A 25700-nucleotide genomic window follows, 5' to 3' on the forward strand; every position below is an offset into this window, starting at 1 on the left:
AATGAAGATTTTTTTCTACGTGTGTAAACATAATAGTTTTAATAACTCATTTCTAATAACTGATTTATTTTATCTTTGCCATGATGACAGTAAATAATATTTAACTAGATATTTTTCAAAATACTAGTATTCAGCTTAAAGTGACAATTTACTAGGTTAATTGTGCAAGATAGGGTAATTGGGCAATTGTATAGCAGTGGTTTGTTCTGTAGACCAGTGGTTCTCAAACTTTTAAACCAGCGACCCCATCCCCCCACCCCCCACAATGTAAGATTGTCAAGAACTCGCGACCCCCACTACCAAAGCATATCCAAACAATAAAAATAACTTTTTTTTTTAAGCTGTTCACAATATTTACTATTCATTACAGGGCTCGAAATTAAAATTTTTGCTTGGTAGCACTGGTGCTCCTAACTTTTTCAATTTAGGCGCACCAGCCAAAATTTAGTGGCACCCACCAATTATCGCACTGTTTCTACAAGTTTTATAAACAGATTTATTGCATTTGAATTCAACACTAATCGAAACTAACAAGCAAAAAAAAAATATATGCAATCGTGAGGAAAATGTCTCAACGAAATCCCATTATCACAAGAAAATACATTTTTATAACATAATTGAGTGACCAAAAGATACACGGACGGACCACTCACTGGCCCTGCCCGCACTGCTTGACATGAATGAATCTGTTAACGTCAACTGTGCTGTTCTCACTGGTGGTGTCTGATATCGCACAGATGCTTTTGACATATGCCCTATTATTTGCATACGAAATTTTAATAGCAATACCGGTCTGTTCATGAGCTGCAATATTAGTTTAATGTTAGTCGGTGCAAGCCCTTTTGAGATGGTGTATGTGGTGTTAAATTTTACATATAGCTGCCACTTGCACGGCTGACAGCATCTGGTGATTAAATGAAGGATTAAACAGAACCTCTTGTACTTAAAATGTGTAGGTGTGGCAAACAGTTACCTGAAAATTCCTTCCCACAGACTTTACAGTGAACGCTTTGGTTATTTTCATAGTGGACTTGAAGCCAATGGAAGTCTTTTATCCACTCTTCGAAACGTGTAGATGGTGGATTAACATTCACAAAATGATCAGTAATCAGATGTGCCATTATTTGAAGCTTTAGGTGTTTCTAAGACAAAATCTGTCAGTGTTATTTTCATTCTCTCATCTTCAGCGCTTTACATTTTTGCGGTTATAGCTCCTGTCATCTGAAGGCAGAAGGCGTGGACTGAGTGATTGACAGCTGATTTTAACCAGTCTATTTGCGTTCAGTTCTAGAGCAGTGGGCCAATAAGAAGAGCGCAAAGGCGGGGCAAGCGTTGCGGGCTTTGTTTACTGCGGCAAGTTGGCGTGACAACAGTTTTAAACTGTTCCTGAGCGCTGCGTTTCCAGTACAAAGATGCATTCTGCCTGAATGTGTCCTAAATTCTTTATGAATTCATCAGTAATATCTTTAAAAAAAAATCTGAAAATATTAGCTTGTAATACTGAAAAATACATATTATAATCACTGAAAATTACACAATTTTTAAATCACTCTCATGGCCCCTTGAAATTATTCTGCGACCCCCGCAGGGGTCAAGACCCCCAGTTTGAGAACCACTGCTGTAGACAATCAAATGTGTATATGTAGCTTAAGCGGGCTAATAATATTGACCTTTGAAAATGGGTTTAAAAAACTTAAAAACTGCTTTTATTCTAGCCAAAATAAAACAAAAAGACTTTCTCCAGTAGAAGAAATATTATAGGAAATGCTGTGAAAAATTCCTTGCTCTCTTAAACATCATTTGGGGAAATGTTTGAAAAAGAGTAAGAAAATCACAGCAGGGCTAATCATTTTGACTTCAGCTGTATACTATTACACCTACAATCTGAATAATACAGAGCTCTGCACACAGAAAAAAAATGAGTAAATGCACACATTTTTTAACCATATGACTAGTCCAAGGCATTGCTTCAACTTTCCTTTTATGTTGAAAGTAAAACACTTTCATGACCTTTTGATGTATGATTTCTTCATCTGTCAGAGTTCGTTCTGCTGCCCCCGGAGCTCGTGGTTCTCCATCCCGTTCAGCAGGTCCCTCGCGACCCCAGAACTCCTGGCGGTGGGTTGGAGGAAGTGGCCGTCAGCACACACTGCTCATGGAGATACAACTGACAAAGGTATATTACATAGCAACCAGCCATTTGAAGATTTACAGGGTTTTCACGAGTCTTGGAATTTCTGGAACGTCATGGAGTTTTGTTAACCTTATTCTGCAATGCAGAAGTGTGCTCATTTTTGCGATTGTTTTAGAACTTCTGATTCAGTTGCCCATGACTAGGAATATTGAACGGCAGAAAACGGTCAAACGACTTGATTTTCAAACAAGTTTGTTCATGAATATACATTAAAAAGTAGAATAATGTAATAAGAAAATATTAGTTTACAACATCAAGCAGCATAACAATCTGTTTTTTAATGTCTATAAAAAAATCTGTTTATTATCAAGCTAAAAAGATTCCAATGACTTCGCCCACTCGTACATGAAGAATAAGGTCATTAGGGTCTATTCCAGACATTGAAATCAGGCAATGCATTTTTTTTTTGTCCAAGTCGTGGAACATCAGGCATGTTTTTTTGTTGTTTTGCATGTTCCATTGAGTTACCTTTGATCAAATTGTCGTTTTTCTATTCTGGATTTTTTTTTACTCCTATTTTTATGTTTTTTTAGCTCCATTTTATTCCTTTCACACTCATCAATTGGCGTCAATCAATAAAATCAAATCCGGTCACCAGATATGTTAATCAAGGCTATCTTTGGCTTCAAAATGGCTTCTTCAGAGACTGGATATTAAAAAACAACTACAGAAAAGCTAAATCTAAATTTTGTAAAACTATTATCAAACAGTCAAATATGGAAGAGGAAGCAAATTACAGCCACACAAACAGTGGTAAAATATCCATTGCTGTTCACATGGTGGCTATTGAAGTCATACAAAATGTGATTCAAGCTAAAACCATTTTAATATTGTGTTATTACCATGTTATTTTAAGATTATATTATTAAGGTAACATTTTAGTTTAGGCCACAATACATACTATTTATTACTGGGTTATTAGCTGCCTATTATTAAGATATTAACTGTTTATTATTAGTTATAAAGTATGATCTTATACTGCATCCCCAATCCTACCCAAAACCTAAACCCAACTTCTAGCTTACTAACTATTAATTAACAGCAAAATTTTAGTAGTTTATTAAGCTAGTAGTGTTACTTATTGGTTTCCTAAAATCATGAATTGTGATTTAAACTAAAGTGATAGCATTAATAATATGCAAGCACATAAGCTTCCTGTTTTCCGTTCATTAGATGTCATGGAAATTCACCTTTTTAGTCAGTGAAAGTCAGTGAACTTGATATTTGGCTTAAAGTTTGAACCTTAGTTTTAGAAAGCCTTGTTTTTAACTTTATTCTCTTTCTTCAGGTCAGTTTCCAGCATGAGATGTACCCGGTGGTGATGCCTTCTGCTGCAGGTCCGGATACAGAAGCGCCAGGCCTCGGAGAGCAGCCTATCTCCCGCCAGGTGTTTATCGTCCAGGAGCTGGAGGTGCGAGACCGCCTGGCTTCCTCTCAGATCAACAAGTTCCTGTACTTGTACACTAGTGAGAGCATGCCACGCAGAGCCCACTCCAACATGGTGAGTTAAAGTGAAGGATTCAAAACAAAAGGTGCATCCGAAATCCAAAATCGCATACTACTCGTATAGATACTGCACTTGAATTTACTACACGACCGTTTGGAAAGTACGTTCTGTATAGTATGATTGAAACTATGATGATGCATTTTATTTAAAGGCGCCTTTCTGGACACTCAAGACCACGGTGCATAAAAAGCAAGGACAGTCAGTTTAGATAAAATCATAATATTAAAAGACTATAAAAATACAATACAAGTGCAAAAACAAGGTAATTGCAGTAGTCCAAACAGGATGTGACTAGACTATGAACAAGAATGGTAGTTCGAAGGTGTAAATAAGCAGACCGGGACATTATTAACATGTGAAGGAAAAAAAGGGTGCTTTTGAAGATTAACCCCCCTGAGACTCTTAACCTGAAGGTAGGGGGCGGTGACAGAATCATTCGTGGGTATAAAAAAGTTTGTTCAAAGTGAATCGTGTACCTATGAGAAGACGTTCGGTTTTATTATTGTATAATTTCAAGAGGTATAAGGTGAACCAGGATTTAATGTCAGAAAAGCAGTTGGTAAGGGATGGTGGTGGGAGATTGAGGTTAGGTTTGGATGATAGGTAGAGAGGTGGCATGGTCACTCAGTGGTTAGCACTGTCGCTTTACAGCTTAAGAAGGTCGCTGGTTCAAGTCCCACTGGTGTGTGTGTGCAATACCACACAAAGAAATGCGTAAAAGATTTATCGACTTTAAGATATCGGCCTGATAATAAAAGTTTGACATCAGACCGATAACAATAACATTCAAAGTAGCATTTATCGGTCGATAACGATATGGCCGCCAATATATAGTGCATCCCTAGCCGGAATAGTTGGTGGTTCGTTCCGCTGTGGCAACCCCTGATAAATAAGGGAGTAAGCCGAAGTAAAATTAGTGGATGAATGATAGGTAGAGCTGGGTGTTATCTGCATAGCAATGAAAATAAATCTGAATATTTTGTAAAATATAACCAAGTAGATGATAAATAGCAGGGGACCCAGAACCGATCCCTGGGGCACACCAGTAGTGACAGGTACTAATAATTTGTCAGGGAGTAGTATGAATGGAATTCAGACACTATATCTGCCATTTGTTATCACATGACCTATCATTCATTCATTTTACTTCGGCTTAGTCCCTTATTTATCAGGGGTTGTCACAGCGGAATGAACAACCAACTATTCTGGCTAGGGATGCACTATATATTGGCGGCCATATCGTTATCGGCCGATAAATGCTATTTTGAATGTTATCGTTATCGGTATGATGTCAAAATTAGGCCGATGTCTTTAAGTTTTGTCACTTTACTCCCATTCAAGAATTCTCTCACATTGCATGATGGGATAGTGTATTGTCCATTGGATGTATACTACAGAATCTCGCCGGAAGTAGTAGGTCATCCAGGTACCTTTCACATACTGTTTTTCCAATACTATGAAAATGAAAATGGTTGTGCTTGTGTCACACTCACTTTTGTAGTTGACGGTGAAAGCGCTGCAGGTGATGCCTGAATCGGGTCTGGGTGGACCAGAATGCTGTCTGAGAATTAGTCTGTTACCACTGCGACTCAACATTGACCAGGTATGCATTATATAACCATTTTTGTGCATGGGGCAAACAGTGTTTCGTAATCCTTTTAGTATAAGGTATATAATTGTTTGTTTTCATTCCCCAGGATGCCCTTTTCTTCTTAAAGGACTTTTTCAGTAACATGGCTGCAGGAGTTACTCCATACCTGCCTGTGGACCCTGCAGCTGAGGGTAAGACTGCTCTCTATGTAGGAGTGCACTGTATGGAAAGATGGAAAGATTTTGTCAAGGAGTGCATCTGCATATAATATAATAAACAAATTATAAGCATTGATTAATACAGTAGAGCAAAGGTACAAATAAAATAAATGGTTCTTTATGGTTTTCTGGAGAGTCTAAAGGGGGTCGCACACTGGATGCGTCGTTTGGTGAGGCGCCACGCAGCGCCATGCATTTCGAATTCTAAACATAGATTTCTATCAGCGTATGCACACTGGCGCCGCAAGTCGGCGGCTGTCCGCGTCACCCAGCTATGAATCAGGACACTGTTCATATTTCTGCCGCGACACAGAGCAGCATCTGAATAGTTTCATTTTAAATAACTTGCGAATGTGCGCATCTGGTGTGCGATACTTCCAACTGTCATGTGTGCACCGCACCGAGGCGCTGAGCAGCGAATTCGGTGTGCAACACACTTAACAGTATACAGGTACAGAAATAGATCAATCAAATGTAAAAAAAATATTATAATATAAGTAATCTTTAAGTCAAATGTTATTTCTTGTACCTGAATGCTTTAAAATCACTTTAAATGCTTACACAGTCAGATGGCTTAAAGCAGGGTGTTTGCAGGATATTCATTCATTCATTAATTTTATTACCGCCATGAACCGCCAACTATTCCAGCTGCAACCCAGTACTGGGAAACACCCATACACACTATCACTCCTAATAGGGCCCAGGCTCAGTTCACTTGGCCGGCCCTGGCCCGTTTGGAAGAGGTGTGCCAGAGCGCGGTTCGGTTGGGCTTTGGCGCAGTACACTTGTAGTGTGAATGTAAAGTGTTGCCTGAGCATGATACGTTTGCTTCATGTGGATTTATTAATTATTCTTACTTTTTAATGAACACAAACTGTCATAGTTTATGAAAGACACAAACTCCGCACTGCACTTCAGCTGCACCTTCAGCAAACGTCCTAATACGTGCAGCACGAGGACAGTTATGATAATTCATGAGCATCAAAAGTGGTGGATCTGTTATGCAGAATATTTGACTGTGTGATTCTGCATCCCAAAAGACTAAAAAGGATACAAAACGATACAACTAAAGCAATCTCCACTGTGATGAGCGAGAGCGCTTCTTGAGAGCATGAACAGTTGCATCTCGATGACGTAAGCATGCTCAGAAGGTAAAATGCAATGTGAATGCAGGCCGTCGAGGGAGGGGGGACAAGCGCGCTTCGATACGGTTCAAGGCAACCTGTGTAAATACGCCCTTAAAATGACTTAAATTTCAAAAACAAAATTTTTGTCCTTAAATTCACTGAATTATTGTCTTGTAGGTCTTAAATCATTTTAACCAGGTCTTAATTTTCCCATGTGCATGTGAAGTTGCAGTTAGGCCAACACCCATACAATCATCAACAAAATATTTTAGCTAAACTCTATTTCTAGCTTTATTTACCAATATTTATGTGTTTATAGATCATATATGGTGGATCTATACCTGGACAGACCGTTGTGCTTACATTTATGTTATTATATTTTTTAAATTGTGTTGAAAAAGATGTGCATGCATAGAACTGGGATTTGCTTGTTTTGATGAATTATTTAAAATATATGGCTAAGAAATAACTAATTTGAATTATCTGATGGGTCAAATAAAATAAAAAAATGCTGGACCAAATGGGCTTTTAGAAAAAAAGGCCTTATAAGCCTGAAATTTCATTCGTAATGGGCCTAAAAAGGTCTTACAAAGGTCTTAGATTTGACAGTGAAACTTGTAGAAACCCTTTAAAGGGGTAATTCACCCAAAATTGTTTCAAACCAGTTTGAGTTTTTATTCTGTTGAACATAAAAGAAGAGTGTTGGAAACCTGTAGTCATTGACATCCATAGTATCTGTTTTTCCAACTACGGATGTCAATGGTTATGGGTTTCCAACATTCTTCAAAATATCTTTCTTTGCTTTCAACAGAACAAAACAGCTCATACTGGTAAGTAAGTGTGAGTAAATGAAAACAGAATTTTTTGGGGGGGTGTCCTAACCCTTTAAGCACACATGCATATGACAAAGTTTGACTATATGAACTGGAATGAATCCACAAATCACGTTCTAAACTTGTGCTGTTTAACTAAAATCATGACTCATTAACCATCATGCAATGTGACTATAACAGATGTTAACATTGTAATACTGATGCTGCTGAAAAGATATACTATGCAGCCCTATCCCTGTGTGATAAATTATAGCGGAAAGTGATGTCTAGTCTAAATATACATGTAAAAATGTAGCTAATTTATCATAGACATTAATTTATTTTTACTTTAATTTGTTCATTGGTGCGCGTGTGTGACCCCAGTGAGGACTGACGCTTCTCAGAAGGCTCCAGACGACACCGATCCTGGCTCTGCGTTGGGTCACGATCTCGCTGCTTCCGTAGAAACAACTTACAGTGAGCAGAGCTCGTCCTCCGCTGGCTCCTCGTCCTCCTCCGACCAACCCATCTACTTCAGGTAGAAGAGCTGACATCAAAGCTCATCATGTTTCCCCCATAAATCAAATCTGGAAATCATAAATAATATCTTTTCACTCTGTGTATCTTTCAGAGAGTTTCGTTTTACTTCTGAAGTGCCAATCTGGCTGGACTATCACGGAAAGCGTGTGGTTATCGAGCAGGTTGGTTAACTTCTTTGTAAAATAACTGATGGTGTGCTCATAAAATCGGTTTTGTTGTGTAGTTTGAGTGCTGAACTTAATCCTTGTGTGCTGTTTTCATCCACTCTGGGGTGATTTTGAGTCTTAAGTTAACCACAACTTTCTCTGTGTTTCAGCAAATGGAAGGATTTTTGCTGACAAATCTTATTTTGACACATATTTTGAGAAAATGCTTCCAAATTTTAACAATACACTCTGGGCAAATTGACTAACCTTTCATTATGTTCGGGGCTGTTTTTGCCCCATTGACCTCCATTATAGTGACTTTTTTTTAATTGCAAAGCCATGGCATCATATAATCATGCACTCTTTATTGTTGCTGGTTTTCCCTGTTGGGAAGAGGTAAAACATAGTAAGTGTATTTATGCACACAAACTATAATCTACTGTTTTACTCTACAGAACTCCATATAAAAGCCAGCAACTTTTTTGCACTTATCTAAAGGGTTAATGTTGCCAACTGATGATCAACAGTAAAAATTACACATTTTACCTCTTCCCAACAGGAAATAACACCAACAATCAAGAATGCATGATTACATGGTGTCATGGCTTTGTAATTAAAAATGACAATAGGGCTGCAATTAACAATATTTTAATAATCGATTAATTTGCTGATTATTTTTTTCGATTGATCGATGAATCGGATAAAACAACAACAACAACAACAACAAAAGCATTCAGTTCCAACCCTTTATTCAAAAACAGAACTGAGATCTTTAGAGAGTGCACAAACATGTTGTCCTTGAACATTCCTGAGCTGTTATAGTAATAATAATAATAATAAAATAAATAACTAAGTCGTTTTGTCCTGTTTTCAATCCAAATATCTAAAATAAATCTTAAATCAAGATGCATACTAGACACATGAAATAGCATAAGAAATGATGTCTTGTTTTCTGAAAAAACACCTCAAAATAAGTGATTGTTTGCTTAAAACAAGCAAAATGATTTGCCAATAGGGTAAGAAAAATAATCTTAATCTCAAACAGAAGTTTTAAGCATCACTTAATTTTCTCATGCCATTTTTCTTGTCTAGTCTTGGTTTAAAATCTTTAAATATTTGGACTGGAAACCAGATGAAATTGCTAAGAAAAGCTTTTTTGCAGTGTAGCTATACGTGACGACAGATTGAAAAATGAATGATCCAAAAAAGGCGAGTAAATAAAAACGTGTCTTAAGTCTTTCAATGCAAAGTAACTTTACCACCGCTGCTTTACTTCTGTTATTAACCCTATCACTGCTGAGTTTAAAATACTTTATCTGGTCCCGGGAGTGAGTTTTGTTTGCGATCACTATTTTAGAACGTTCACCCTGTTTTCGTGGCGGCGCGTCATGTTTGTCGCGTGACACACCGCAGCCACAATATCGCTGTATGACAGATGTATTCGTTTTGTTATGCTTTTCTGTTTTAATACAAACTATTCACACACTTGCTCATCATGTCATCAACTACCTGATATACCAATTCACAAAAACGTGTAAGTGAGTGTTTTTGTTGTTTAAAAGACATATAAATGATTTTGATTGAACTTTATTATTACCTTCGCACGCGTATCTGATATGAAGAATAATTATATATAATAATATTATATAGAATAATCCAGTCAAATTATATTTGAATGGATTGTTAGGCTTCCATAGATTTTCTTGTGTGTTTTATAAACTCTAAATGTTTTGGTTCACTAGTACTTACGTGTCATGTCTAAAATATAAAATAAGCATTGGGTGGTTAAAAACACTGCATAATTGTGATAATATGACACCTCTTTCTCTGGCTCAGCGCCAGCCAACGCACCAAAGTCAGTTTGAATTTTTCACATCATGCTTGTCAAGCTGGATAACAAGTAAACACCAGCACCAGGGACATTATGGTCCTCAATTTAAAATGGAACATGGAATTCTGTAATGATTAACCCTGCTGTTGTTCCGTTCCTCCTCATCAAAGACCCCAACATGTTTGCGTTTTAGGTGCTGAAGGTGCTGAGTTTATTTAGTGTGAAATGCTTCTACACCTTAGAGGACTAGGATCGCACAGATTTCTCTGCCTTCACCATGTATCTTTCCTCTAACATTGCCTCCACTATTTTTTTTTCTCTGTACTGTCTATGAGGTGCAGAAATCTGCTGGCATCAGTGCACAAGAGGCAGAGTGCATTCACTCCCATCCGCCCTCAACTAAAGTTTTCTTTAATAATCAAATGCGACACGAAGAATTAATTATGAAATTCGTTGCCAACGCTATTAGTAATCGATTTTAATCAATTTAATTGATTCGTTGTTGCAGCCCTAAATGACATTATAACAGGGAGTTGGACAGATCTTTCAATCCAAGTTTCTTTGCAAATCCTGTTCTGTGGACATGATTATATGCATTACTACGGAGTCATATTAGCACGCTCTTGTCAGTCAATTCGGTGGGCGGGGAAAACCACACTCCTATATCACGTTGTGATGAACCTCAAAATCACTGGGATTTTAGTGCTATTTTAACATCAGGAAATTTAAAAAGACTTAAAGTGACTTGTGTTTATATTACTCCAATATGACTTCAATATGGCTGTGGACACAATGTAGCTACACACAGTTCTGTCCAAACAGCTTCCAAAAATAGGTTTTGCATCTTATGTGCCCTTTAAAAGCACTGGTAAGAACGATAACCTGGAGTTAAGCACAGAGTGAGCCCTTTTGATGCTTTTTTTTATAATGTTGGGGTGGAAAATTTTGCTTTTCAAACCCAAAGCAGTTGTAAGTTCAAATGTTGTGGGCTCATGTATTGAAAATGCATAATTGATAATTTCAGAAATTGATTATAATAATCAGATTTTGGGATTGTTTTGAAGCTGCAGTTGCGTATTTGTCTTGTGAAAGATACTGTAGCAAAACATCTGCACAATCGAATGTACCTCAGACGACCTTTAAACTCAGCAACACAAGCTTTTCCAGTGTTTCTGAATATGATCAATGATTCGCTTCATCATCTCTGTTTTCTTAGGCAACGTTTGCAGGCATTCTGATCGGTCTGGCTCAGCTTAATTGCTCTGAACTGAAGCTGAAGAGATTGTGCTGTAGACACGGGTATACACACTCATTCGCAAACACCTCTTGATTATTTAAATTAGCTTACTTCACTATTATGCATCTTTTAAATCTCAATGTTTGTCTCAGTCTTTTGGGTGTTGATAAGGTGATTCAATATGCTGTGAACGAGTGGCTTACAGACATCAGGAAGAACCAGCTGCCGGGGATTCTGGGAGGTGTCGGCCCCATGCATTCAGTTGTACAGCTTTGTAAGTATGAGAAATCACTTCTCATTTGTGTCTGGCACTCTTTCGTTTGCTCTAGAAAGTAGACGGGTAATGATTGAATGACGGAATTTTCCAATTGTTTTTCAATTTGATTGTCATCAATGAGGTTAATCCTAAACATTAAACTGTTTTCTGCAGTCCATGGGGTGCGTGATCTGTTCTGGATGCCTATTGAGCAGTACCGGAAGGATGGACGCATTATACGAGGCCTCCAGAGGGGGGCAGCATCGTTCGGGACCTCCACAGCCTCTGCTGCTCTGGAGCTCAGCAACAGACTGGTGCAGGCTATTCAGGTATATACAAAAGGAATGAGAAGTGCGGCTGGGCCGATAAATGATATCATATCGAATTGCGATACAATTGATGTCAATAACAATGATAAGCTCTGGACTTTTTTTACTCTATATTGATCTAAGAGCCAATCCCACAGCAGAAATGTGCAACAATGGGAATTTAAAAGTGTGTTGATATTAGAGCATACCTCCTGTTTTTCCCAGGATTCTCCCATATTTTACAATTCTATCCTGCTATCATCCCGTAAAGGTATTTTGCCATATTTCTCCCATATTTTCAGTCTTTCTATGAAGGGTGGCAATAAACATTAAAGAGCCAATCCTCCCTATATGCAAACCATACCGCCGAACCACCAGGGGTCACCCCTTGCTCTTAAATGCGAGTCTGTCCTGTGCTTTCGTTTTATTTAGGCATGAAAACACTTTGAAATAAATATTAAAATGGCAGGAGTCCCTTCCTTTCCATTACAGGCCCCTCCTATGCAATCCTCAAAACTGTCAGTTCATGTAGTCAATGAATTTTCTCTTTATGGTTGTAAAACATATTTATTGTTTCATTTTATTATGTTAATTTTAGTCTAGCATATGCATTTTATTTTTAATGGAATGCCTTTTTTTCCCCAATTAATATTAATTATTTTTTATATTCATCATGTTTGTTTATTACTTTTGGGATTTTAATTTACGTATTAATTGTTTAGTACTGTTTTGTCACTGGTTTACCTTTTTAAATGTATTTTTAATGCAATTTTGATTCATTTTGTTGTATTTTTATTATCAATGATGATTTCATCACACCACACACTAAAAAATCTATTTATATTTTTCAGGATTTTTTGATCAATAGAAATTTATCTGCGTTTATCTGAAATAAAAAACTAATTCATTTTTTACAATTATTTTTAATACATTTTTAATTGTATTTATCATATTTGTTGCTTGTCTTCCATTTTTATTTGATGTTGCTATTACATTTTTTTTATTAGACTTAACCAGTGCAAGCATTTGTAATTTAATAAATTTTCTCTTAATGCTTATGGTTTTAAAACATTTATTATTTTATTATGTAGATTTTAGTCTAGCATATACATTTTTATTTTTGATGGAATGTTTTTTTTATTAATATTTATTATTTTTTTTTATATTTATCATGTTTGTTTATTACTTTTAGGATTTGAATTTATGTAAAAATTGTTCACTATGGTTTTTGTCGCTGGTTTACCTTTAAAAATTTATTTTTTAACGGAACTTTGATTCATTTCTGTAATACTTTTATTATTAATTCAGTGATCAAGGCAAGCTTTTTCCAGATTCGCCTTCTTGCAAGTCAAGCCATTTTTGAGCTAGCGTGCACTAGAGAAAGCCATTCATGCTTTTATCAGCACTTGTCTGACTACTGCAATACACTTTATGTTGAAATTAACCAACTTTACTTCAGATACAACTGGTGCTGCTCGCATGCTGGCGAATAGTCAGAAACGTGAGCACATCACACCTGTCCTTTACTCTCTTCACTGGCTCCCGGTTACATTCAGAATTGATTTTAAATGACTGTTGTTTGTTTTTAGTGCAGTTAAAGATCTTGAACCTTCATATTTATGTGAAATTTTTAATGTTCATAAACCTAACAGGGCCCTACGATCACGGTAATTGCTGGAGGTCCCCAGATCCAGGTATAAACAATGGGGTGATCGTTCATTTGCAGTGGCAGGTCCAAAACTGTGGAATACGCTTCCTTTTAGAACTTCACATCATCACAAATGTGGCAATGTTTAAAGCAAAACTTAAAACCTATATATTTAGACTTGCTTTTGATATTCAGTAGTACAAAATGCTGTTTTATTGTTACTTGTATCTTATGTGTTTTAATGTTTAATTTTGTTTTTAATACTGTAAAGCACTTTGGGAAGCTTCCTGGTTGTAATAAGGTGCTTTATAAATGAAGTTGATTAATTGATTGATTGATTAATGATGATTTCATCACAACACACATTAAAAACACACTTCAGAATCTAATAATAAGTGCTTTTTCCTATGTATTTCCAGGCCACTGCAGAAACAGTCTATGACATCTTATCTCCAACTCCGCCTCTGACGCGTTACATCACTGAGGGACGTCCTGCTCCCCGTCCCAGACGCACTCCTCAACCAGCTGACCTCCGAGAGGGTGTGGCCAAAGCCTATGACACCGTCAGAGAGGCACGTCTCTGCATTGTCATGTCCAGTGTGTTCACTCTTACACGGAATAAGTGTTCAATAACAAGTGTTTTCATCATTCATTTTGCCTTTAACTACAGGGAGTGATTGACACCGCTCAGACTCTGTGTGACGTGGCGTCTCGCGGACACGAGCAGAAAGGTCTTCCTGGAGCAGTGGGCGGGGTTTTGCGGCAGATCCCGCCCACTGTGGTCCGTCCACTTATAGTCGCCTCAGAAGCCACTTCCAACCTGCTGGGAGGAATGAGGAACCAAATCAAACCAGACGCACGCAAAGAGGACTTCTTAAAATGGCGCACCGAAGATGGCCAAGAATGATTTTGTTAGTGTGAATGCGAGAGTGTGAGTTCATCTGTGAGTATCAATGCAAAAACAAAGGACAAATGAACCATTTTTAAAGTGGCTTCCACATAGTTCGCACACTTTGTTCCATGCAATGCAAATGTTTTCGTCTTGCACTTTTTGCTAGAAGCCTTGCGCTCTAGACAACCAAGTGCAGCTCAGTCTCATATTGTCACATTGAAACTTATGCAATCATATCAGTCTGTATCTTTGTTTACTCTGTGAGCTGAAGATCAGATGGTTCCACTTTCTTGCACACTATTCTCCCTCTGAAGTATTACGAACATGTTGAGTTGTAATTAAGGTAAGGTGAAATGCTCATTAAAGGAGCGTTCCACTATTTTGGAAGGTTTACAAGTCATCTATGGGTAAGCAGTTTTAGCCGTCTTGACAATTAAGCTGATATCTGGGGTCTTGGAAAAGCACTTTTAGCTTAGCTTAGCATAAATCATTGAATTGGATTAGACCATTAGCATTGTGCTCAAAAATATCCAATGTTTCAAAAATTTTCTTATTTAAAGCTTTTTGTAGTTACATCTTGTACTAAGAAAATTAAAACGATGCTATTTCATAGGCTGATACAGCTAGGAACTATACTCTCATTCTTATGTAGTAATCGAGGAACTTTGCTGCTGTACCACGGCTGTAGCAGGCACAGTGATATTATAGATCGTCGCTGGTACATGCTCCCTATGCAAGCAGATAGTCATGTTGGAATTTACAAAGCCTGGGACTATTTTCAGGTGCTGCAGAATATCATTGCGTCTGCTGCAGTCGTGTTACAGCATAAAAGTTCCTTGACTATTACCCCAGACTGAGAGTATAGTTCCTAGCTATATCAGCCTAGATTATAGCAACTTTTCAATTTCCATCACTCTTAGTCCACAATGTAACTACAGAAGAATCGAGCTTAAATAGGAAATTTTTGAAACTCTTTGAGAATTTTTGAGCGAGATGCTAATGGTCTAATCCGATTCAATGATTTGTGCTAACCTAAGCTAAAGTTCTTCTGCTTGGCCCGGAGATTGGCTGAATGGATTAAAAAATGGTGAAACTCAACTAGCTTAGCATAAATCATTGAATTGGATTAGACCATTAGCATCATGCTCAAAAATGTCCTATGTTTTAATAATATTTTAATTTAAAGCTTGACTCTTTTGTTGCTACATATTGTACTAAGAGCATTAAAAAAATTGATATTTTCTAGGCTGATATAGCTAGGAGCTATACTCTTATTCTTGGGTAGTAATCAAGGAACTTTGCTGCTCTACCACGGCTGTAGCAGGCGCAATGATATTATGGATCGTCACTGGTACACACTCCCTGTGCAAGCAGATACTCATGTTGGAATTAGCAAAGCCTGAGACTTTTTTTTAGGTGCTACAGAATGATTGCGTCTGCTGCAGTCGTGTTTTGGCATGAAAGTTCCTTGCCTATAACGCCAGACTGAGAGAATAGTTCCTAGCTATATCAGCCTAGATTATAGCAACTTTTCAGTTTCCATCACTGTTAGTCCACAATGTAACTACAGAAGAATCAAGCTTTAAATAGGCAATTATCTAAACTCTGATAATTATTGAGCGAGATGCTAATGGTCTAATCCGATTCAATGATTTGTGCTAAGCTAAGCTAAAGTTCTACTGCTAGGCCCGGAGATCGGCTAAATGGATTCAAAAATGGTAAAACTCAACTAGCTTAGCATAAATAATTGAATTGGATTAGACCATTAGCATAATGCTCAAAAATGTCCTATGTTTTAATAATATTTTAATTTAAAGCTTGACTCTTTTGTAGCTACATATTGTGATATTATGGATCATCACTGGTACACACTCCCTGTGCAAGCAGATAGTCATGTTGGAATTTGCAAAGCCAGATGCTGCAGAATATTATTGCATCTGCTGCAGTTGTGCATAAAAGTTACAGAAGAATCAAGCTTTAAATAGGCAATTATCTAAACTCTGATAATTATTGAGCGAGATGCTAATGGTCTAATCCGATTTAATGATTTATGCTAAGCTAAGCTAAAAGTGCTCCTGCCAGGCCGGGGATCGGCTGAATGAATAAAAAAATGGTAAAACTCAACTATTAAAATCTTTGAGACTATAAATGAGCCTGTTTACTAAAAAAAAGTGGTGTGTTCCTTTAAAAGCGTTGAGTTACATAGTTGTCATTTAACACTAAGAAAGTGATTCTTCTTCGTCTTCTTGTGTTTTTAACATGGTCCACAATCCTTATGTCTTTGTGCCATAAATCAACATTCTTGTTTTGTCCTCTCTTTATACTAAAAGAGTTTTGTAACTCTCTTTAAAAGCCTAAACGAATACTAATTTCATTGCTCGAGTGGTGCGGTCATGAAGGAAGAATTGTGTTTTTTTTTTGGCTCTTTTCAGGGGAATCTTGCAAAATGTCCAGGTCATATTTCAGCCCAAAATAAAAACATGACTAAGAAATTACGTTTAAAACACACACTGTGGCATTTCACATTTTTGTTTTCATGAAAAGTGGGCATATTTGCATCTCATACACTAATAGTTTTAATTTCAAATCATTGTTATATATAAAGACTTTGCTATTTTATCATAATCCTTTCTTCCAAGTTGCAGTAATAATTACTTTTATTAATTACAACAATGACAATTATGGACAGAAATGCGTTAAATTGCCATGAAAAACCTACAAAAACAATGACTTTCTCTTCAATGAATATAGAATTTCTTTGGATTTTCTGGTGAAATGTGACCCAGAAGTACTCTTGATAGATTCAACCTTTTATCTGCCATTTACCATGCTTGCTTTCGTCTCATTAGTTGCCTTCCTACACGTTTTAAACATTTTATTTCATATTTGTAATGACTAATGAAATGTAAAAAAATGAAGGTGAGGAGTCAGGCGGTCGACCGAGATTAAGTGGGTAACGTTACATTCGCATCTTTGTTTTTGTTAATTGCATAACAGTGTAAGGGAAGTGCGTTTTGGCGTGTGTTTTTACATGTGTGTACAGTGTGTGTTCTATGTGAGTGTGTCAGGACGTGCATGCCAGTGTGTGTGTGTTGATGGTTGACTGACAGGCTATGTGATTTATAGCTATCAGTGTGCGTTTGTTTCTTCTGTAATTACAACTATATCATACGCTGTAAGAATTACCTGTATAGTACCAAGACAATGTGTAAACTAATTAATACAAAAAAAAGGAATAAAAATGTGCATTTGAAAAATGTTGTAGTTTTTTGCTGTACATTTTAAAACGGGAATGACTTGATTATTTCTTATAGGAAGGTTTTGTGTCTTTGACATCTTAGAAAGTCTATTTTTTGTTTCACATATGAAACTGAACAAAGGATTCAGCTTTCTGAGCAGTTACGGGCTACATGTGGATTTGTTTTATCCACATGAAAAAAATACTATAGTAATTTATAGTAAATACTACAGTGTTTTTGAACCATTCTAGAGTAGTGTATTATACTGTATACACTCACCGGCCACTTTATTAGGTACACTGTCCAACTGCTCGTTAACGCAAATTTCTAATCATCCAATCACATGGTTGCAACTCTAGGCATGTAGACATGGTAAAGACGATCTGCTGCAGTTCAAACCTAGCATCAGAATGGGGAAGAAAGGTGATTTAAGTGACTCTGAACTTGGCATGGTTGTTGGTGCCAGACGGGCTGGTCTGAGTATTTCAGAAACTGCTGATCTACTGGGATTTTCACGCACGACCATCTCTAGGGTTTACAGAGAATGGTCCGAAAAAGAGAAAATATCCAGTGAGCGGCATTTCTGTGGGCGTAAATGCCTTGTTGTTGTCAGAGGAGAATGGCCAGACTGGTTCGAGCTGATAGAAAGGCAACAGTAACTCAAATAACCACTTGATACAACAAAACACTAGAATGCACAAGACGTGTCGCTCGTATAGTTTTGAATAGGGAAACGTGCAATAGTTAATATGACAAATGAAGCCCCGCCTTCTAGTACAAAAACCAATCAGCAATTGGTATAGACTGACATTTCTACGAGGGAGGGGCTGGGACCAGATGTGAATTTCTGCTGATTTTGTTATTCAAACGTTTACAAATGAAACTAAAGAGACGGTTGTTGTTTAATGTAATTGTTGTTTCATAATATGAAATTTAATAGTAAGCTTGGCAAGCAATTTTGGAGAATTTGATGTTTCCCCATTCAAACAGAATGCCTGAGCATACTGCCCGAGAGGCGTTTCAAAGATGGCCACAGAGTGAAATGACTTGCCTTAAGGGACTTTGTTACAACCGAGGTATGCAGAAGAGCATCTCCAAACTTGCAACACGTCCAACCTTGAGGCAGATGGGCTACAGCAGCAGAAGACCACATCGGGCGCCACTCCTGTCAGCTAAGAACAGGAAACTGAGGCTACAATTCACACAGGCTCACCAAAGGAGGGTATATTGCAGAAGGACTTTTAATTTTACTGTAACCTGGGTTAAGCGCTTCCAGTGAACTGTATGCAGTTAAAAAATCTGCACGTTTAAGGTCTGTTTTCTTTAAAAATAAATGATCTTCACTGCCTGATTGATATACAATATAAAGTGGATCTCATATTATACAAGAAGCACTGCAATAAATTACATTTTACCCACCATGTCTTTAGAATACGAACATTTATTTTACTCCAGTATTTTCAACGTTGTTTCTACGCTTCTATATTGGACCATAGACAATTGGAAAAACGTTGCCTGGTCTGATGAGTCTCGATTTCTGCTGTGACATTCGGATGGTAGGGTCAGAATTTGGCGTCAACAGCATGAAAGCATGGATCCACCCTACCTTGTATCAACGGTTCAGGCTGGTGGTGATGGTGTGAGGGATATTTTCTTGGCTCACTTTGAGCCCATTAGTACCAATTGAGCATTGCGTCAACGCCACAGCCTACCTGAGTATTGTTGCCGACCATGTCCATCCCTATATTACCACAGTGTACTCATCTTCTGATGGCTACTTCCAGCGGGATATGATGCCATGTCATAAAGCTTGAATCATCTCAGAATGGTTTCTTGAACATGACAATGAGTTCACTGTACTGAAATGGCCTGCACAGCCACCAGAACTCAATCCAATAGAGCACCTTTGGGATGTGGTGGATCATGGATGTGCAGCCGACAAATCTGAAGCAACTGTGTAATGCTATCATGTCAATATGGACCAAAATCTCAGAGGAATATTTCCAGTGTCTTGTTGAATCTATGTCACGATCACGAAGGATTAAGGCAGTTCTGAAGGCAAAAGGGGGTCCAACATGGTACTAGTAAGGTGTACCTAATAAAGTGGTCGGTGGGTGTATATTTACATGGTTATTATGGGATTTTAAATTATTTAGAAAAAAGTGGCATCATGTCAGTTAGTACTGCCACTAAATAAATATTATTTGAGAACAAAATACAGTACAATATTATACAGTCCGGACAAGGCTAAAACATCTAACGTGACAGTAAAACAAAAGCCTCTATTTATACCCCAAAAATAATATAATTTATCAGTTTAAACAGTGGAGAGTTTAAAAATAGATGCAATTACAGTTTGGCTTTCTCTGAAAGAGGGCAAGTGTTGTTTTATTGAGTTTAATTGCTAACCAGCCGCTATAATAGAATTACACTGAATGTTAGTTTGGACAGAATAAAATATCGGCATTAATGCAGTTTTAAATACGCTGTTTAGGAAACATACACTTGTCATTGTACTTTGTATTCAACAACTTACTCGCAAAAAAAAGTCTAAGACTAACGGTAATTACCCAGGCTAAGAGGAACCAAATACACTGCCTTTTGTTTCTCAGGGAGCTTGATTCAGCGGTTGCACACAGTCATCGTGATAAACGCGTGTGTATGTTATGTTTAAGTTTTGAAATTCCAAGCTTCTGTAATCGTTAAACATTTGAGTCTTAATACTAGAATATATATTTATATACACACACCGCCGACATGAAGCTGTTAACACACAACATGTTAACCTCGCACGTCAAAGGTGTTACCAAAGGATACCCGCTTATTATCAAGGTGAGATTGATGTAATGTTACAGTCACAGAGTTTGTCTTTATATAATGACAAAAGTATTTAAATATTGGCGAAATCATATTCCACTTTTATTTAACGTAACATATATTTACACTAAATGAAAGGCCACAGAATGTAATAATATTGCTAAATGCTACTGTTAATCTGGTGATTTGATGATAGAAATATATTAAGAAATTTACAGCTGCACCATAATCCTGAAATATCCCCACATTAAAAAAGATACCATTGTAACTACTATAGTGTTTTTGAACCATGCTATAGTAAAGTGCGCTCACTTTATTAGGTACACCTAACTAGTACTAGGTTGAAATCTTAATGGCATAGATTCAACAAGGTAAACATATTCCTCAGAGATTTTGCTCCATATTGACATGTGGCATCATGCTGTTGCTGCAGATTTGTTGGCTGCACATCCATGATGCAAATCTGCTGTTCCACCACATCCCAAAGGTGCTCTATTGGATTGAGTTCTGGTGACTCTGGAGGCCATTTGAGTACAGTGAATCATTGTCATGTTCAAGAAACCAGTCTGAGAAGATTCATGCTTTATGACATGGCGCGTTATCCTGCTGGAGGTAGTCATCAGAAGACGATGACACAGTGGTCATAAAGGGATGGACATGGTCAGAAACAATACTCAGGTAGGCTGTGGCGTTGACACGATGCTCAATTAGTACTTTGGGACCAAAGTGTGCCTAGAAAAATCCCCCACACCATTACGGCACCACCACCAGCCTGAACCGTTGATACAAGGCAGGATGGATCCATGCTTTCATGTTGTTGATGCCAAATTCTGACCCTACCATTCGAATGTTGCAGCAGAAATCGAGACTCCTCAGACCAGGCAACGTTTCCAATCTTCTATTGTCCAATTTTGGTGAGCCTGTGCGAATTGCATCCTCAGTTTCCAGTTCTTAGCTGACAGGAGTGGCATATTTTGTCTTTTTCAAACCATTCTCTGTAAACCCTAGAGAATGGTTGTGCATGAAAAATCCCAGTAGATCAGCAGTTTCTGAAATACTCAGACCAGCTCGTCTGGCACCAACAACCATGCCACCACGTTCAAAGTCCCTTAAATCACTTTTCTTCCCCATTATGACACTTGGTTTTAACTGCAGCAGATCGTCTTGACCATGTCTTCATGCCTAAATGCATTGAGTTACTGCCATGTGATTGGCTGATTGGAAATTTGTGTTAACGAGCTGTTGGACAGGTGTACCTAATAAAGTGGCCGGTGAGTGTATGTTATATAGTGTTTGCAGCATTTTGTTACTAATGATACAGCACACTGTAGTATTACCTACAGTGAACTTATACTAGACTGTTATAAATACTAAAGTATACATTAGTTTTTACTACAGTAAACTGTGGTGTATTGTTGTACAATGTACCTTGTTGTAAACTAAGTATAGTATAAGATCATTTGTTTCTATCGCTACAGTTGTTAGAAACTATAGACTCACACAACAGATTCTTCTGAGTATGGTTCAAAAACACCGTAGTATGTTAACATGTGGCACTTTCATTGTGATGAAAGGGTTATTGTTTGAAATATGACTGACAATTTTCATATACAAACTATTGTTGCACTGAATTGTATTCCACTGGGTATTTTCAGTAGTTCACAGTGAAAAAAAAGTATGATATTCATAATTTTGTCAAGTTATATGCTTTTTTTGAAATAAACGACCCGCTAATGCATAATATGAAATTTAAAGTATTTTCAGTTTCTTGTTGTGATGCTCGAAATCCTTTTTTTTCTGTGTTGATCCACATACATGCAGTTAAATGAAGCTTTTGAACGATAAGTCTTGACTCTTGTTGTGTTTTTTCTGGTGAATGAAGGCAACGGAGGTGAAAGTGAATGAGTTGGACTTCAACGCTCAGTTTGTGAGTCGAATGATTCCCAAGCTGGAATGGCCTGCATTGGTCCAGGCAGCAGAATGGGTGAAGATGCTGTTCTATGGCTTTTTGAATTTGCATGACTTTCTTAGTAAGTACAGTGTGTTGGATTGTGGGTTACTGATGACTGTTTTTTTTATATATGTATATCAGCTTGGTCAGTCTCAAGAACTGCCCGACACGCTCATACCCGACTACGAGAATGATGAGGAGTTCCTACGCAAAGTTCACAGAGTTCTTCTAGAGGTGAGACACATTAAATAGTAATAATAACGAATCATTTTAACTTGATTTCCTATATCGAACCTACATTTGGGGTTTTTAGATTAGAATCATTGTAGTTTAACAAACTTAATTTAATTAGCTACAACTTTTCATGCTATTTGATTAAAAGCTAAAGCTGAAATTTGAAAACTGCGAAACGGATATTTAGGGTTTGCTTATACCGCCATATTTGTTGTTATGATGGAGTGAGTCTAAGAAAATAAAAGAACAATGAAGTACTGACAGTAAGCATAGAAAAGCAGCCATGACGCTCTTAGATAAATCCTCTTGACAGGATAGAAGCAGATAAGGTTTCTATATTTTACGAAAGCAGTCACTTTTGTTCATCGACAATGCAAGACTGATAATCCCAGACATAATCCCTCTCAAAATTACAATAACCTAGTGACTTTTTGGTAAACATCTGTGAAAGAAACCCGCAGATTCTTTTTAGCTAATTATTAAGTCTGTTTATTTACTTATTTAAATGTGTGTAAATATATTTATTCCGTTTTTTATGTTCATTTCTGTAATGTTATTTATTGATGGTAAAATGAAACTTTCTGAACCAGTGAACCGTTCGACTCAATTGAATCGGAAAAAGGTTCGTTACTCGAAGCTTTCTAAATCAGAGCTCGATGAGGACCTCTGCTGGTGTTGCAAAAATGTCAAATGTTCACAGTTGAACAACTCATTCATGTAGTAATACAACAACAGTAATGTAAACAAATTACTAAAATACTGTAGTATTTTACACATAAGGTACACCACCGATGACTAGTAAAGCCCAATGTATACAAAGGTATTTACATTAATTGTATTCCTTCACCAAGCGGGCATCAAACCGGCGATTTCTGCACGGTAGGCGAATGCTCTAAGGACGAGGCTATGGGAGTGAGGCTTTCGGGCTGTACTCGCCAGCTGGCCTTCATTACACACTGTACTACGATATGCAGTGGTTTTCTTTAAAGATAGTTGTAAAAAATACACTAATACACTTTAGTATGGTTCAAAAGCTTTTTACTATAAATTACTGTTGTAATTTAGTTTAATTACTGGTGCGTGGGACCGGTGCAGTGCTTTGAAACAGTAGAAATGTATGTAGTTGACACCTAATCACTCGCTATACACTTTACTAACCCATGAAGGTGTTCAAACCTTTAAATCGAGATTCGAAGCAGTCACATGGGTATAGGTGAAAATGAAGCTTCACTTCACTGATCACCTGATGATGGCAAAACGAATCAAGCTTCGGTACACTGCTTCACTGCGAGATGTAGCATTTTTTTGATACATGCTTCGAAGCCTCGGCGCACAACGTCACATCACTAATATTATTAACTAATTTGCAAATGATTATATGATTTATTTACAATACAGTTAGTCTTTTAGTATAAGTGTATATTTAAAACATTTGAAATGTTTTTAAGTATAAACTTTTATAATGTATGAGACATTAAACCGAGGTCCTGACTTTCTGTGGTTATTATAAGTCCCATAGCACTTCTCGTAAAAGAATAAGGGTGTAACCCTGATTTCCTGGCCACATTCCCTCCATCGGCCCTTACCGATCATGCCCTCCCAATCATCCCCATCCACTGAATTGGCTCAATCACTGTCTCTCCACTCCCCCTATAGTTGGTTTGTTGTGAGCGCACTGGCGCCGTTGTCCTGTGGCTGTCGTCGCATCATCCAAGTGAATGCTGCACACTGGTGGTGGTGTGGAGAGACCCCCCTCACGATTGTGAAGCGCTTTGGGTATATGGCCATACACGATAAATACACATTACATTACATAAAACATTTTTTAGCATTCAAAATCTGATATTTGTACTTAAAACCCACAGGAAGGGACATTCCCAATTGATAAGCTGCTGGAACCACAGAAACAACCAAAATATTGTTCAGCTCTTTAGAGACCCCCAACCAACCAGAACCTCTGTGTCAAAACCACAAACAAGCAATACATAAAAAAATCGAAAAATAAATGAGTTAAATACAAGATTTTGACAAATCGAAATACATTTTAAGATTATTTACATGTTAGATTTAGAAGCTAATAACTCAATCAACTAATTAAAATGACCCCTTGTTAGCTTTACAATGAAATCTATCGTCACATTCTTCTTTTGTGTGTGTGATATGTAAAATAGATTTGTGCCTCTTTTTTGTGCTGTATACAAAGCCCATTTTCACATCAAGATTTGATATCATAGTGGTTTAGTGCTAATAAGTGTCTTCTCCTTCTCCTCAGGTGGAGGTTATAGAGGGATGTTTACAGTGTCCCGAATCTGGCCGAGAGTTTCCCATCTCTAAAGGTGTTCCCAACATGTTACTCAATGAAGGAGAGTAGATTAAGATGCTACACTCAATCTCAAAAGAAAAGATCCCCAGATGTTTTGTGTAGACATTTGTGGTTCCACTTTCTTCAAAGAAGAAACACAATTCACAAGTTATTTGGAAATACTCAGCCAGGTGCAATTACTGTCTTGGTGTTGCTTCACATTTGGTTGCTATGAAAATATATACAGTTTTTTTCTGTCATTGTTTGTTGTGCTTTGTAAAATATCAAATAAATTTGTACTGATTGAAGTGACATTCTGTTCGATTCTTTTTATATTTGGTGGTACTCAGGGGTATCACGCTTTTGTAAATGTGAACAAAGAAAACTGTTAAGAATAATGTTTATTACTTATGAGGTTTTAATTATTGGTTAAAAATGGCTTTTTATGAAAGACTTTTTACAGTCACCGTTGCTCATTTTTACCAAGGGGGCTTTTATTATTGTTGTTTAGAACGTTTGATCATATATTTATTTTAAAGTGTCCTATAATGTTAGAGTGTCGTGTAATGTACATGTGCTGACTATTAAGCGTAGTAAATGATGAGTAATTATATGCAAAAACCCAAAACCTTATCTAACGTTAAAAGGTTAGTTCTCCTAAACATTCCATGTGTCTTCAGTGGTTAAACTGTAATCATACGAAGCTCTATGAACACTTTAAGTACACATTTATTATTGTTGTTGTTGTTGTTATTATTATTATTATTATTATTATTATTATTATTACTCAGTACTTAAATATACAAATACACTGTAAAAAGTGCTGGCTTCCACAGAATCGTTTTGTGTT

The 25700-nt window shown here is 37.2% G+C and overlaps 2 protein-coding genes across 2 annotated transcripts in view; both read left to right on the top strand.

Annotated features, from left to right (window-relative positions):
- The window catches only part of atg2a (autophagy related 2A), a 76852-nt gene extending 59288 nt beyond the window's left edge, over nucleotides 1-17564 (top strand). The window contains exons 32-42 of the mRNA XM_056472982.1: nucleotides 2041-2176; nucleotides 3483-3695; nucleotides 5203-5304; nucleotides 5399-5483; nucleotides 7834-7987; nucleotides 8081-8150; nucleotides 11183-11265; nucleotides 11356-11477; nucleotides 11634-11788; nucleotides 13835-13987; nucleotides 14086-17564. Coding sequence (XP_056328957.1) covers nucleotides 2041-2176; nucleotides 3483-3695; nucleotides 5203-5304; nucleotides 5399-5483; nucleotides 7834-7987; nucleotides 8081-8150; nucleotides 11183-11265; nucleotides 11356-11477; nucleotides 11634-11788; nucleotides 13835-13987; nucleotides 14086-14322 — 1510 coding nt within the window. The 3' untranslated portion in view covers nucleotides 14323-17564. The remainder of the gene's footprint in view (nucleotides 1-2040; nucleotides 2177-3482; nucleotides 3696-5202; nucleotides 5305-5398; nucleotides 5484-7833; nucleotides 7988-8080; nucleotides 8151-11182; nucleotides 11266-11355; nucleotides 11478-11633; nucleotides 11789-13834; nucleotides 13988-14085) is intronic.
- Nucleotides 17565-20161: 2597 nt separating this feature from the next.
- On the top strand, nucleotides 20162-25158 carry trmt112 (tRNA methyltransferase activator subunit 11-2). The gene is made up of 4 exons (XM_056472260.1): nucleotides 20162-20378; nucleotides 22246-22347; nucleotides 22456-22548; nucleotides 24821-25158. Exons 1-4 carry the CDS (start codon nucleotides 20304-20306, stop codon nucleotides 24917-24919), a joined length of 369 nt encoding a protein of 122 aa, XP_056328235.1. The 5' UTR covers nucleotides 20162-20303; the 3' UTR covers nucleotides 24920-25158.
- The last annotated feature ends 542 nt before the right edge of the window (nucleotides 25159-25700 follow it).

The sequence above is a fragment of the Danio aesculapii genome, chromosome 14 (genome assembly GCF_903798145.1).
Source record: "Danio aesculapii chromosome 14, fDanAes4.1, whole genome shotgun sequence".
NCBI lineage: Eukaryota > Metazoa > Chordata > Actinopteri > Cypriniformes > Danionidae > Danio > Danio aesculapii.